Source organism: Betta splendens, chromosome 4 (assembly GCF_900634795.4).
Source record: "Betta splendens chromosome 4, fBetSpl5.4, whole genome shotgun sequence".
In the NCBI taxonomy this organism is placed as follows: Eukaryota; Metazoa; Chordata; class Actinopteri; order Anabantiformes; family Osphronemidae; genus Betta; species Betta splendens.
Window position 1 is genome coordinate 14,203,813 of NC_040884.2, and position 15,928 is coordinate 14,219,740.

At 42.7% G+C, this 15,928-nt stretch overlaps 1 protein-coding gene and 1 long non-coding RNA gene across 4 annotated transcripts in view; one reads left to right on the plus strand and one right to left on the minus strand.

Annotated features, from left to right (window-relative positions):
* Window positions 1-15,829, minus strand: part of plppr5b (phospholipid phosphatase related 5b) — a 54,847-nt gene extending 39,018 nt beyond the window's left edge. Inside the window, exons 1-2 of one of the 3 annotated variants that reach the window (XM_029147298.3) lie at window positions 15,595-15,829; window positions 11,968-12,055 (exon numbers count right to left, since the gene is read on the minus strand). In XM_029147298.3, coding sequence (XP_029003131.1) covers window positions 11,968-12,052 — 85 coding nt within the window. In that variant the 5' untranslated portion in view covers window positions 12,053-12,055; window positions 15,595-15,829. The remainder of the gene's footprint in view (window positions 1-11,967; window positions 12,056-15,594) is intronic. The other 2 variants (XM_055508033.1, XM_055508032.1) reach the window with 2 other exon arrangements.
* On the plus strand, window positions 1,163-11,138 carry LOC129603972 (uncharacterized). Its single transcript, XR_008694431.1, has 3 exons — window positions 1,163-1,457; window positions 10,316-10,444; window positions 10,902-11,138. It is a non-coding gene; the product is annotated as an uncharacterized LOC129603972 (long non-coding RNA).
* Window positions 15,830-15,928: the final 99 nt, after the last annotated feature.

Genomic DNA, 15,928 nt, shown 5'->3' on the forward strand with positions numbered 1-15,928 from the left:
GACCACCACTGAGGCGCTCCGCTCTAAAATCAGCTCATATTCTATCAGAGGAATGAGTCACTGAGATAAAGCTGAAGGAGCAGAAGCCTTGAGATGTCACATCCACCAGTGCAAAGAAACCGACAAAGGTGAAGCAGCGTTTCCTCTGTTTCCTACAGTACGTTGCTGCAAGATGATGATGAAACCACTGTTTTAAATATGCATCACAATCCCTCCAAGGCTAAATGTAGGGTGGCACTTTAGAAGTGAATTTACTGATCACAGAGATGATGACATTTAGGCCTCGCGTCCTAATGCACATCTAGTGCATGATGGAGGAGCAAAGCAACCGGTCTCTGAAACAGCACAAGGATTTCTGTCATCATCATGAGATGTGTGGAAAAAGGAGGCCCCCAGTGGCCACTCGCACTGCCACAACCAGAATCCCCTCACACCACTAAAGGCACTATACCTTACACCACTGATGGGTCGCAAAGCTCCTGAGTAGCCTCCCGTTGTACTGCAATGTGATAGGTGGATGCTGTTGGCTCCAACAGCTAATAGCACTTACACATGTAGCTAACGACCAGACCAACAAAACAAGGAGCAACAGTCAGCACAGAACAATATCATTGTTTGCTCTCAAAGCATGCTGAAGTAATCAGTAAAATCAGATGTTCGGTAGAACTGAAACTTCTTTTTTCACTATCCATCCCTACCTTAGTTTGCTGAAGTCTGGGGAACAGGCTTTTGCACTGAAACCCCCATTTCTTACTCTGGAAATGCATTAAGGGACCTCTCAGCAGCCCGTATGGACAGGAAGAGTGATTACGGCAAGCAAACAGGGCCCGTGTGGGAGTGATGTTTTAAGACTTGTAATGCAAACCAAATATTTTCTCCTGGTGCTCGCGTCTCCACCTCAAAGACTTTCAATTGGTGAGAAGACTATAAAGTTAAAGACAAATCAGGCCCGTAAATGTAGACATTTTCTCTCATGATATTTTTTTTAACTGTATATATTCTGTGAAACACCTTAAAGCATAATGTTTCATTCTTCACACAATATTCATAATTCATAATAATAATTACATAAGTTACTTGCTCTGTAAATGTGTTATCCTACTGTTTATTCTTTCCAGTATTTTGCCATTGCACATAGCAATTATTTCCACTTCCTGACACGTTGGGATGATTGTATCGTGTTCAATGCCCCCCACTGGTTCTGCTGTTATTTTAAGCCTTTCCTCCTATTTTATTGTCGCTGCTACTGCTGCAACCCCATTTCCCCAAATGGATCACTGAAGACTTGTTTTATTTCATACTCTTCACTCTCTCTGTTCCACACTGGAAACACATTTATCTGCTTCACTGACACGATAGAATCCATAAGTGAAAGCTGTCAGAGGAGACGAAGGGATGGATGTAGATGACAGACACACATAGATGGAGATGGAGACGCAGAGGGCGCGTGGAGTCAGGTGGGTGCACGCTGACATCTCTGAGTAATGGCTGTCATTACGGTGTCACTCTGTCATTACTCCTCGTTTTAATACTAACTAGGCCAAAACTATGTGCTGCTGGTTTCGTAGTCAGAATAACCAAAAATCTGTATTGTAATGCATTCGCAAGATTTGTATACGGGTGGTCCCCGGTTCGAATCCCTGTTAGGGCAAATAGGCATCCAGTGTGGGTCCTTGGGCAAGACCCTTCAAGCTACAGCCTACCTCATATCATGAGAGACAATGAACCACATGAGATACCGGCTCAGACGTCGCCCGGTGTTGGGGAACCAGAGCACCTTGACGAGAAATGGGCTACTGGAACAAGAAAGAAATGGCTGAGATGCGAGACCAGAGAACTGTTGGAATGCTACTACTCAAGTAACCCTAGTCAGAGGGGTTACATGAATAGAATGTGTGGCGAATGGGAACGGAGAAACCCACATTCAAGACTGACTGCGAAGCAACTAGTAGCTCAGTGTTCCAACATCCACAAACGGCAACTGCTATCACAACTTGAGATTGACGAGATACAACACAAATGCTACGGCAAGGGGGAGCCAGGACGGCAGGTCAGAGGGGAGGTTTCACCATCTCCCCAACCGGAAATTGGGTATGAAGCCCCAATAAGCACAGATACGCTGAGCGAGGCAGCGACTGACCTGAAAGATAAGATCATGGCGAGATTAAACAGGCAACCCCGAACCCCACTACAACAGCTAAGTGAAGTACCATCAGAAAGTCTCATGGAAGATGTGAATGCAGCAATGAGAGTGATCCCTACCTCAACAATCACAGAAACCAATGAGCTGATATATGCTTCAGCATCAGTGATCCTAGAGGAGCTTGGCTATAAGAGCAAGAGCAACCATGGGAGCCATGAGAAACAATACCCACCATGGAAACGAAGGTTGGAGGCAAAAATCAAGGCAGCTCGGAGGGAAGTGAGCCAAATGACAGAGGCCCAGAGAGGTGCAATGAAAAGACCGATGCCCAAGAGATACAGCCAGATGCCCATACCCGAAGCACTCCAAACTGCCAAGCAAAGGCTACAAGCCTTGGCCGGCCGACTAAAGAGATACACCAGAGACAACGAAGCCAGACGAATAAACCGGCTGTTCGCAACACAACCTGCGAAAGTGTACTCTCAATGGCAGGGTAATAACAGCAGAGCAGACCCACCAAGGCTGGAAACTGAACAGTACTGGAAGGGTATATGGGAGAGGGAGGCATCACACAACAGCGATGCACAGTGGCTGGTGGATCTGAGGGAAGACCACAGCAACCTCCCTGAACAGAATCCAGTGACTATCACAGTGGCAGACATCCAACATAGAGTCTCAGGTATGAAAAACTGGACAGCACCCGACCCTGACATGATCCACGCCTACTGGCTAAAGAAGCTCACTGCAATCCACGAGCGCCTGGCAGCACAAATGAACCAGCTGCTAAGGGATGGGACTCACCCTGAATGGCTAACCGAAGGGCGAACGATCCTGATAATGATGGATCCCTCAAAGGGTGCAGTCCCACCCAACTACCGGCCAATAACCTGCCTCTCCACAACATGGAAGCTCATGTCAGGCATCATCGCAGCTAAGATAAGTGGGCACATGGGTCAATACATGAGCGAAGCACAGAAGGGCATTAGTAAGGATACCAGAGGAGCCAAACACCAACTCCTGGTAGACAGAACAGTCGCCCAAGACTACAGAATGCGACACACCAACCTGTGCACAGCCTGGATCGACTACAAGAAAGCCTATGACTCAATGCCACACACATGGATCACTGAATGCTTGGAGCTGTACAACATCAGAACAACAGAACTCTAAGGGCCTTCATTGCAAACTCGATGAGGTTGTGGAAAACCACCCTTGAAGCCAATGGGAAGCCACTTGCCCAAGTATCCATCAAATGTGGCATATACCAAGGAGATGCACTGTCCCCACTGCTGTTCTGCATAGGTCTGAACCCCCTCAGCCAAATATTAAACAAGACTGGCTATGGATACCGACTCCGGAACGGGGCCACCATAAGTCACCTCCTCTACATGGATGACATCAAGCTGTACGCCAAGAGTGAGCGAGACATCGACTCGCTGATCCACACCACCAGGATCTACAGCTCGGACATCGGGATGTCATTCGGACTCGAGAAATGTGGGAGGATGGTGACAAAGAGAGGCAAGGTAATCCACACAGAAGGGGTCTCACTCCCAGAAGGAAGAATAGCAGACATTGAGGACAATTACAAGTACCTTGGAATACCACAGGCAAACGGCAACCTTGAACAGGCAACAAGGAATGCGGCAACAGCCAAATACCTCCAATGAGTAAGGCAAGTCCTAAGAAGCCAGCTCAATGGCAAGAACAAATCCCGGGCAATAAACAGCTACGCTCTGCCAGTGATCAGATACCCTGCGGGAATAATAAGGTGGCCAAAGGAAGAGATACAGACCACAGATGTTAAGACACGAAAGCTCCTCACCATGCATGGAGGGTTCCACCCCAAATCAAGCACCCTGAGACTGTACGCTAGCCGCAAGGAAGGAGGCCGAGGACTAGTGAGCGTGAGAGCCACTATCCAGGATGAAACATCCAAGATCCATAAGTACATCAAGGATAAGGCCCCGACAGATGACGTCCTGAGTGAATGTCTCAGGCAGTGGAGAACAGAGGATGAGATGCTGGAAGAGGGACCATCATGGGAGGACAAGCCCTTGCACGGGATGTACCACCGGAACATAACTGAAGTGGCTGATCTCAACAAATCCTACCAATGGCTTGAAAGGGCTGGGCTGAAGGACAGCACAGAGGCACTCATCCTGTCTGCACAGGAGCAGGCCCTGAGCACCAGAGCCATAGAGGCCCAGATCTACCACACCAGACAAGACCCAAGGTGTAGACTGTGCAAAGAGGCCCCAGAGACGGTCCAGCACATAACTGCAGGGTGTAAGATGCTGGCAGGGAAAGCATACATGGAACGCCATAACCAAGTGGCTGGCATAGTATACAGGAACATCTGCGCGGAGTATGGACTGGAAACCCCAAGGTCAAAGTGGGAAACACCTCCCAAGGTGGTAGAGAACGAGCGAGCCAAGATCCTGTGGGACTTCCAGATCCAGACTGACAGAATGGTAATGGCGAACCAACCAGACATTGTGGTGGTGGATAAAGAGCAGAGGAAAGCCGTAGTGGTGGATGTGGCAATACCAAGCGATGGCAACATCAGGAAAAAGGAACATGAGAAACTAGAGAAATACCAAGGGCTCAGAGAAGAACTGGAGAAGGCTTGGAAGGTGAAGGCCACAGTGGTGCCTGTGGTGATCGGAGCACTAGGGGCTGTGACCCCCAAACTGGAGGAGTGGCTACAACAGATCCCTGGAAAAACATACGAAATCTCAGTCCAAAAAAGTGCAGTCCTAGGAACAGCAAGGATACTGCGCAGAACCCTCAAGCTCCCTGGCCTCTGGTAGAGGACCCGAGCTTGGAAAGTGGATGAGACCACTCGCGGAGGGTGAGAATAGAGTGTGTATATATATATATATATATATAAAAGATGTATATATGTATATATATAAAAGATGTATATATATATAAAAGATGGAGAATGTCTTGCAGTGAAATCCAACATTGCAGCTTAATGTAACGTTTGACACAACCACCAACTATTTTTCACCTTCAAACTTTGCCAAAGGGCAGATGGGATAGATGGCAGCACACCAGGACACAGGGCTGTGCCACAGGACACCAGACTTTGAACGCTCCTATTGATGTACTTGTTACGGTTGCTATTGTCACAATCATGTTTCATGTGATGCCGGTAAAGTGCAGTTAAGGAAGCAGTTATAATACTCTAAATACTATATAATACTAAAACCTCAACAAATCACTTTGCTTACATATTTGTTCGGTGTTTTTCAGCAATATATCAAAGGGCTACATATACGCAGACAGAGCAGTTGTACTAACTTTGCTCACAATGAAAATTCAATAATGCTATCAGTCATCACTGTGTTAAACTAATTATCACTAAACAGAATATACATTATATACATCCATATACATGGATTAAATGGGCAAATTCAACGTTTTCTAAAAGAATTGTTTTTCCAAAGATGTTTGGAGAATATCTCACAGCAGTTTTATAGCTGTGAAGTCCATCAGCCATAAAACCTCGGCAGGTGACGTGAATAACATTTATTAGCTCATTTCAGTGGCGCCTGAAGGACATATAAGGTAGCAGGCCAACATGCATGAAAAATGGGCCAGCGTAACCATCTGACAAGAGCATGGCTATGCGACACTTTCGAGGTGGCAGGTGATGGGGGTTGCTGCCCCAGCGACGACCGGTAAACTGAGAACAGGGCCACCGATACCCAAGGCTCTATGATGAGAAGGCAGAGTAAAGGGCAATCTGTTCAGAAAAGCGCAAATACTGTGGAACTGCTGAAAAACGTACTTTCCTGTAGCAGGATACAGTTCTGCTATGGTGTAGAGGTAAATTCAGTGCTACTCTACTGTAGCAGTGAGGAGCTTTAAATTCAGCTGAAGCCATTTCAGGCAGGTTGGCCAAAAAGACATTTGCAGCCTTTAACACTTCATACACTGTACATGTGAACATTTCCCTGAAAGTCCCAAGAGAGTTCCTCATTTGCCTCAATACAACTGAATAAAATAACTAATATTTAGTATTTATGTAATGTAATTGTTACAGTTACAGTAAAATAATGTCTTTGTCTACTGTCTGTTTCGAAATAATATAGAATATCAGTCCTTTTTTGAACCACATCAATGTCATAAATGATTTTTTTTACACACATGGATTCCTCTTGTTCATATGCAGCGTGTGCACAATTTGTTACACAAACACGTGTGAGCAGTCGTGCAGAAAAGCCAGACAAGCACATGTGTGAACACAGTGGAGTCCTCTGTAGAGCTTGAGGTCCATCTGTCACTGTCCTGGTCAGCAGTTTATAATCTAGGTATGCTTCAAAGATGAGCCTTATGATTGTCATGTTTTCTTGCTTTATATCTGTGCTGTGTGTTTGTTTGTTTGCACAGAAAATGTATCTCTGTGTAAAGATGTAAATCACTACAAATATAAAGACGGTATTGCAGTGGGCTTTTCAATAATCCTGTAGAAATGATAAGGAAATTAATATCCCTATGAAACCAGTGACACCCCCAACTAAACTGTTTTCCAACATCGCATTCCTCACAAAAAAACTAGCTTAGTTGCCACAGTAAATGAGATGAGAGCAAAGCATGATGGTGAGCATATTTACTGTCCTCGCTCTCTCTCATAAGGAACCGGAGACTTCCATGTTCTCCCAGAGGAGCAACTAATGAGCTTTGTTGTGTGCTGAATACAGGTGTCACACTGAATGGCTGCATTAAAGTAAAACACTTGTGGGCAACATGAAAGCACAATCAAACACACTCTAGACTTTGGGCATGAGCACGTTAAAGTGAAATCAAAGCAGGTTTTTATCACTAATACAACAGAATGGAACCCCCGGAGCAGCTTCAAACTCTAAGCAGCACAAAGCTGCTCATTTTTTCTTTACTTCAATTATAAATAATTCTCTAATACCTAATTTAAAAACTCTATTAACACAGCATCAGATCATGTTCAGGGAAGATTAAGAGATTCTAGCCTTCGGAACCCATTGCTTCTATGAGCTGCAATATTTCAATAACTACAATAATTGTTTTTTAATATTCATTTATTCAGGTCTGACATGTACTTGTGCTGGACAGTAAACGATTATTATTAGGTACAGCACATTCTGCGTGACTAAACCTTGTGTGTTGCAGGTACTGTAGAAGATAAAATATGAAAATAAAACAAATAGGCACTCGTAATGTTTATATTCTTAAATATTCACAAGACATTTTTCCAAACAGCTTTAGTAGAATATTAAAATATCCGTAGATCAGGCTTTCCAATCTTCTAAACTACAGTTTCCATTAATGTTATTCTTAAACCAATTTAATACAGTAGCTAAAGAAAATGCAGAAAAGAAACTAGCCTACAGCAACAGGCCGCATCAAAGAACTAAGCAGACTTTCTGCTGTAGCTATAAATACAAAGTCAGTACTTAGTACAGCGAAGTACTGTGGCCTATGGAGGTGCTTAACTGTAATACGGTAATGTTGGTCATATTAAAATCTGCTGGCACCACATATAGCATAGCCTGCTTACATTGCAACATTATATTAACATCAAGTCTATTTGTATATCTCCGTTTATTGTTATAACGTACAGAAATGATTAGTGGATAATATGTAGTATTAATGTTATTTTGTGTGTTGAAGTATCGCTGTTTTAATGACATTCATTGGACTTCATCCATTTATACTGTGGAATGACACAACTTCCGTGCTTTGCCTAAGAGCTCACAGTCCAGGTGAAGGAACCTCTATCAGACGAGAGAAAGACATTTTTACATTTTAATTGGCTCTTTCCCACAGTCACAATGCTCTCGTGTGCAGCAGAATGATTGGTGTAAACTTTTGACTGAAGTCTGCCCCCAATCACCCAGGTCTCCTCTGCAAAACCTCTCAAAGCCAAATGACACGCTGCCGCGCTCGCGTCGACGAAGTGAGAATCTGCAAATATGCATGTTGTGGTTGAGACATGAGAAACGCTAACATTGTGTTTTATTACAGCATCGTGCTGTAGGCAGCAGCGCGACCCAGATACTGTCGATACAACGCAAAACAAGGCGGGCAAAAATACCTTGGATAACAGGCGGCATGTCACTTTGAAATGCATCAATCTGCCTGACACTCAACACTAATTAACACCAAGGTCTTTTTACATTGAACTACACAACAGCTATAATTAGGGTGAAAAAAAATGTCAATTATCATGGATGCAGTCCAAACTGTATGGCTTTCTGACTTCTACAGGGGAGTGTAGCACAGCAGATTTGATTTCATCATCGCATATGAATAAACATCTCTAAATTAAAAGGCAAAGCGGCAGAGGAGGAAACTTCAAAGTAGCATGCTTCAAGCGGCCCAGTCTTATCTGGCATGTCACACTTCATGAGAAATTTATGCAGTGTCTTTCTCACAAGCCGCTGATTTGAAGGCGGTTCCTGCAGGCCCCTATTCTTGAACCAGAGTAATTGTGGCAGGCATGGGAGGAAGTGGAGATTGAAGGCAGGGCCAGCTCTGCAGAGGGGAAGTGAGCGCATCCCCAAAGATGAGGTGCTTCGCTTCCAGACCTCTAAGCACCAAGAACAACTGGTGTTACGCTTGTTGACGCCTGCAAAAGCACCAGACAATTACGCTATTACAGCTCGCGTGTTCTAATTTTGGTTAACAGAAAACAATTTATTGTTTTACAATACTTTCTAATTTGAGTATGAGAACAAATCTACCAGAATTTGTAGACCTAAAAAGGGGAAACTGTGAAACCTCTGGGCAGGAATATATTGATTACTTACTGGATCACTGTGAATAATTTCTGAAACAAAAATGCATATTTTTGGTTAAAAGAAACTGAGAAGAAGCTGAGAAGTTATGATAATATGATATTTATCATCTGTGTGCCACCCTGACTCCAGCAGACTTGGGAACATGTTGTGCTGTGTGAGCCAACGGCTGTTCATTTATCTCCATTAATATCGGTGCACAATTACTTTGAGTTAGAAAGTCGATGTCTCTCTCTCTCGGTCGCCCCAGGAGGAGCTGCGCTCCTGGCAACTGGTGAGCAGATAATTACAAAGTACATCAAGACTCTCCATAGAGTTATTAGTGTTTCAATTAATGATACAGCCTAATAAAGGCTTTGTGTTTCCCGGGATTGCTTTGCTGTTTACCTCCTTGCACTGTTAAGAATGCACAGCCATCTCGTTTGATTACCAGAAACAGGCCGTTCTTAGGGGTTTTAGACATTTTGCTGTATCAGGCCTCAGCAAAAGAGTGTATCCTCTGGTTCCTGCACCATTCCAATAACCAAGGAAAATCTACTGAGCAGTAGTGTATGTTTCATAGTTTCTGCTCAGCCTACAAGACTACCTACTTTATTACTGTATTTGTGCAGTATAATGACATGAGTCATTTTCTAATGGTGTAATGGCATCAAGATTATCAGCATCATCACATGTTTACTTGTGAACTACAAAGGCAAGTAACTTATTGTAAAAAGAAATCTACTAAAACGCATTGGATGAAAGAAAAGTGCTGTTTAAAACACAGAATCAGCACTTCACAGTAAAGGTATTTTGGCTTAGTGGCTGTCAAATAGGAGCCAAAAAATATATTTAATTACATGCTTTAGGACTTGTCTATAAATCTCTATATAACCAGTTTTATAAGGAAGTAAACTCCTAAACTTATATCTCATTGATCACACAAATGGTTCAGCAGCCCAGAGTCAAGCTCTGTGTTTTATTGTGACTGCAGCTAAGACTCTGGTGACTGGGATCAACGCTCTTAAGATGTCTAGCAGATTAGATCACTCTTATCATTAGCTTATTATACAAGCAATTAGACAATTAGAGTGCTGCTCCATAAACACTGATCATGTTGTTTTGAACAATGACACAATGGCAAATTAATTATTTGATAATGACAATTACATCAGGTTGTAAACAGCAACTGGCATTCTGGGCAGGAATAACAGGGAGGAAGAAGGAGAATGCTGTTATTTAGCTACATGTACATCTGGTTAATGACACGTGTTCAAATGGCTGATTAAAATCATATCTGCCTCTAGATGGCTTTAAGAAGTTTTTATAAAGGTGGTTTTAAAAAGTGTGATTTATTTTTACATTGATCTGCTGTTTGTCTTGTTGTTGTGTATTTTTGTTATTTCAGGTTGCGCCAGGCTGGAGTCTAGAGGCAGAGCACACAGTGAACACATCAGCGGACCACAACTCGACGCCTTCAGTGACTGAAGTAATGTTCATTCCACGTAAGGACGTGCACACACTGTGCCACCCAGTGGTGAGTCCCTGAAAGACAAGATCTCGAACTGCTTGTCACAAATTGTGGAGAAGTCCCATTTGAATTCTCAACGCCAGAGAGCACGATGTGGCCACAACATAATTATTCCCCTTATCCTTGTTGTTGAACCTTATGCAGCACCGCCAATGATTACCTCATTAATCTGTCCCACTAACAACAGAAAAAAACATCACATATATATAAAAAAAAAAAGGAAATGGCCTAAAGCTGTGCTGTACTGTGTCAGGATACACAATAAGGCTATGCTCCTTTCTGGGTCTGGGTCTACATTGAATACAGTGCGTCCTAGAATGGACTATGCTAGAATGTCACAGGAGACCCCAAAATAGGACACAGCTGTTGTACACCTACACGTGCTGTACAGTGTATGTGCTCATAAAAAATGTTTCTCCTTAACTGACAGAATGTCTGCTGATTTATTCATTGTTCTCTGCAGAGGTGACTCACAAGAAGAAAAGAAGGAGCTGCGCTCACGAAAACACTGGAATATACACAGCACACAGCGTAGCTATTATTTGTACCTGGACACCTGGCTACTAAGTAGTTTCTGGGGCAGCTCTGGGTTGTTCTAGTTGATCATGTACCAATACTCTCATAGTGTGCACTACAACAGCTACTGTAGTCTCCTTTGCCTCCAAAGTACAGTATTTGATTTAATTCACCTATAACAAAGAAAGGAATGATAGAAAATACAGCTGCATAATTAAAGTATGTTTATGATGGTCACAGAAATCCAATTCATTTGATTATTTAACTATTTATATTTTATATTTATATGGTTAAATTTATTTACACTCTTCATAGTGCCCTTTGCAGAGTCCTGTGTACACAATTAATCCTGATTGGCTCAATGTGGAGCCAGTGAAACAGGCACAGTTCCACTAGTTCTCCCCCTTTCATTGGATGCTTTGTCTGACTTGTTACCCTCAGTGTGACTTTGCCTCGTCTCAGACTGCAGATACATTTACATCTTGGTGCTATGCAATAATAATGAGCTTTGTTCAAGTCAAGAAAAAGACAAGGGAGCGAGTACAAAAAGATTTTTACCTCTTATCACCTTCATACTGTTGTAAGGCGGCACTTAAAACAGCCTGACAATAACTGAGTCAAAGTCACTTTCCAACAGAGTAAAGTAACATATCTATCTAGCTCTATCTACTTTATCTCTAGTATGCCTGTGATGGAACAGAGCATGAACACAGACCTGGCAAACTATGCGCACATGCTGTTGTGGATTAACATTTGTTGCAGAGAGTGGTTTTGCATGAAATCATTTTCAAACACTTTACGCTGTTGTAAAGAAAATAAATATTTGATCTATGCCTTGCTGTAGCAGAAATGTTATTCAAGTCTCTTGTCACTAGATGGTGCCATGTTGCCATATGTTTATAAAAAGCACCTGTCCTTTCTGAGAAGCACCAGTTCTACATGTATGTGCCCTGTAGAGTTGCATGAGCAACAAATGAAGACTGAGACTGAACATCTTTATGAATGCATCTTACCTCCATGGCCAGTGATTTGTACATTCTCCTTTGCTGTGTTCTGAGTTGTTTTGAAGGCATATTGATGGCTTATCTTCACAGACATGCACTGTGAAGAGAGAACACCTCATTAGACCAACTCAGTCACAATACGAGTAGTCAAATACCAAACACAGCGTGTCAGAAATGATTTGAAGGAAGCAATAAACAATAAAGATACTAGGTCGACTGGGGCAGTCGGTTTTCTTTGGACCACACCGCACGCCCATGCTCACTCAAAGCTTCCATTAGCTGCTGGCTCCCTGTGGAAAACATCAAAGCTTCCACAATCGAGTTTTCTGAAACTCGCTCCTACTGTATATTCAGCATGTACTGTAACCCACGACAAGATGCAAATAAGAAAAGCTGAGGGACAACATTTAGTTTCTTAGAAAATGTGTAAATGTAAGCTATGCAACTTTAGACTGACCCAATAAAATCATGACAAGGCCAAAGTGTCTTTAATTATCACGCTATTAGTCTATTCTTCTCAGTCTATTCCATGAAAATAAAAATATTTATTTTAGTCACGGTGGTGTGTTTTAACATCTAGTGCCAAGTGAGCTTTTGCTGGAGACATTCATGTGGCTCTGTGACCATCATTATATTATACTACATCTCATGTCTCTTCACTGGTAAAAAGGCTACGGAATATTTGTACTACTTTTGACAGCTGAGCAAGTTTAGGTAATAATATATTATTATGGTCTTTATAGAAACAGCAGCTCCCAGGACGAAAAGGACTTGAGGAGAGTGATCAGGTGTGCTAAGCACATTACCACGGCTAAACTATCTGACCTGCATGATATTCAGATCAGGAGGTGCAGGTCCAGGGGACAGTACATTATGAAATACATTTACCACCCTAAACATAATCAGGCAAGATAATCCGTTCAGTCAAGGCACAAACTGCCATGGGTAGTATACTGTACGGTTGTTTTTATATATTCTTTTACATACTTATTATATATATATATATATATATATTTATATATATATATATATATATATATATATATAGATATATATATATATATATATATATATATATATATATATATATATATATATATATATATATATATATATATATATATATATATATATTATATATATATATATATTTTTTTTTTTTTTTTTTTTTATTATTTTTATGAGAGTTTTCTTTCTCGTTTGCACTGTCTGTAGTATGGCACAACTGCATTCACTACTGTTGTAGCTGTACAACCATGTATGTGACAAATTGAATCTTGAATCTTAAATCTTGAAAACGCATCACTGCGGTTTCAATTTGTTTATGCTGCCCTCAAGTGGCCAAACAATCCTTTAACGCACCTTAAAGACTGTGCTTGGGCCACTAGTGCATAATTTACAACTGGCTCAGATGCAGTTATGTTTGTACATAAAGATTGTGGCAAGCACTGACCTGGAAAAGATGAAGCAGTGACAGTAAAATTGGAGGCTAAAGTCAAGCTGCATATAGAGCCTTGAACAAATCATCAAAGAGTTACAGCACCTTCAACCCCTTTAAGTTGCCTTGAAAAGCAGTGGAAGAGGCAGGATAGCTTCATCCCAGCATTTGTGTAACCCAAGGTGGCATTGAATGTTGGGGGGGGGGGGGGTTTGTGAGAGCTTTACATTGCATAAATACAGTTTGGACGAGCTACTGGGGAGTTTTGAATAAGAAAATGTTGGCTAACGTGAATATGTGTGCATATTCCATAACTATTACCTTGGCTCCTGCGTCCTGTGTCCATGTCCACATCTCCAGTAACTGAGGATTAACCTCTCATATGGACACAGGTAATTGTAGAAAGCAGCTGAAATGCCTAATTCATGCACATTAATGATTGAAGGTAAGAAACAACCACCAGATCCATAACAGAAGCTACCGTACCTGTGTGAGTCTGTCTATACAATCCTGTATATGAGGCTCTGTGATGGACTGAAGACCTGAGTGTAACCCACCTGTGAATGATTGAGTAATCCATTCAACGAGTTCAATATTACTATAATATCTCTTATTGTTCTTACATACGCTAATTTAAGGGAAAATAAGTAGAACTATCATTTTAGGAGGCTCCAGAGGCCTCGGACGAATGACACTAGTTAGCGTTAGCTTTGGTTGAGGCTGTTGTTATTTGGTACTTGTTTGCCTGACAACAAGTCTGAAGCAGGTCATAATGTGGCCACCAGGAGCCACCTCTTCTCTTCAGGACTGTTTTGAGAACACTGACTGGAACATGTTTAAGGAGGCTGCACCCTATGGCGACTCCACCGACTTAGAGGAGTACACGCCATCGGTGACCAGCTACATCAACATGTGCACCGATGACGTCACTGTCTCCAAGAACATCGTCTCGCATCCCAACCAGAAACCGTAGGATTACTGACGAGGTCAGTGCACTTGTGAAGACCTGAGAGAATGCACAACCACTTCAGACACAGTGGTCACACATTATAATGAAGTTCTTTGAGCAACTTGTCATGAGACACATCAAGACCCTGATCTAACCGTTCATGGACGATGCCACCTCCACCACACTCCATTTGGGCCTGACACATCTTGACAAGAAGGACATTTACATTCAAATGCTGTAAACTGATTTCAGTTCAGCATTCAACAACATCATCCCCCAACAGCTCTTCTGTGGAGAACTTCACCTGGTCCCTCAACACCAGCTTCCTGCACTAGAAGGCCCAACATCCTTTTCTTCCTAGGATGGCTGAGGAAGGCCTAGCTTCCACCACCAATCCTCACCACCTTCTATAGAGGCACTATAGAGAGCATCCTGAGCAGCTGCGTTACTGTCTGCTTTGGAAATGGCACCATCGCGAACGCAAGCCTCTACAGCGGTTCACCCTCCTGGCATCTGGAGAAGGTACCGACGCATCACTCACACACAGACTGTGTAACAGCTTCTTTCCACAGGCCATTCAGTACGTCTCCTCAACAAAAATGGACTGGACTGACAAACATACCCAAACACACAAAAGCACGCTGATCTACAACTATCTTGCAGTTGTTTATACCTACCAGAACTGCTGTTTTGCACTTTATTCTATTACTTGTTATTTTTATTGCAAGTATTTCTCCATCATTGATGCTAATTTCAGAAATGTTTCTCCTCCCACTACCTCAAAGTATTTAAGTGTCACGTGTGTTATCATTCTGTAGCTCCTGTCTGCACATGTGCACCTTATGTTGTCCGTTGTCTCTTGTTGGCTCTGTTGTACATTTGACTTTCTTGTATTGGAGATTTAGATTTACTGTGAGTGTCTTGTCTAGTTAGCTAATTAAGGCTCTGTTAGCTAGCCATTTATGTTGCATGTACATAGCATCTTGATTTGATCCTGACGGAACGATTCACTGTACTAAACAGTATATACTGTAGTGTGTGTACTTGACTTGACTTGAGTAGAAGTTAGCAGAACCGGAAATCAACAACACTGATCAATATCGACATTAGTGTCTTTAGACTATTGTATTTCTGTCTCCTTCAGTATAAGCATTAAATAATTGGTTTATATCGTTATGCTCAGCCATACTTTTGATCGTCATTTCAGCGGCTGCACGGTTCAAGGGCACCCGGCGGGAGAGCTCCTTACCTTGGACAGCTCCAGGAGTTAGTGCCGCCTCTCTGGAGTCTCCGCCGGTTAGCAAATATCAGGCGCAGGAGGCACAAGTTTAACCGTGCGACAGCACCGCTGCCCCGGTGTCTGAACCTGTCACAGTCTCCCCCCGGTTCCAGCGGCTCCTGCTATTTCGCCGTAGCCGCTTATCTCTTCACACTTTTTCCGCATCTTCGTTGTTACCGGATACTTGGTAGTGCACGCGCGAGGATTCAGACGTAAGGACGCATGCGCCCCTCAGGTCGCTCTCCGTCGGGCCGAGCGGAATGCTGCCTTTCCGAACATCGGAAATTTCCCCATCGCAAAGTTA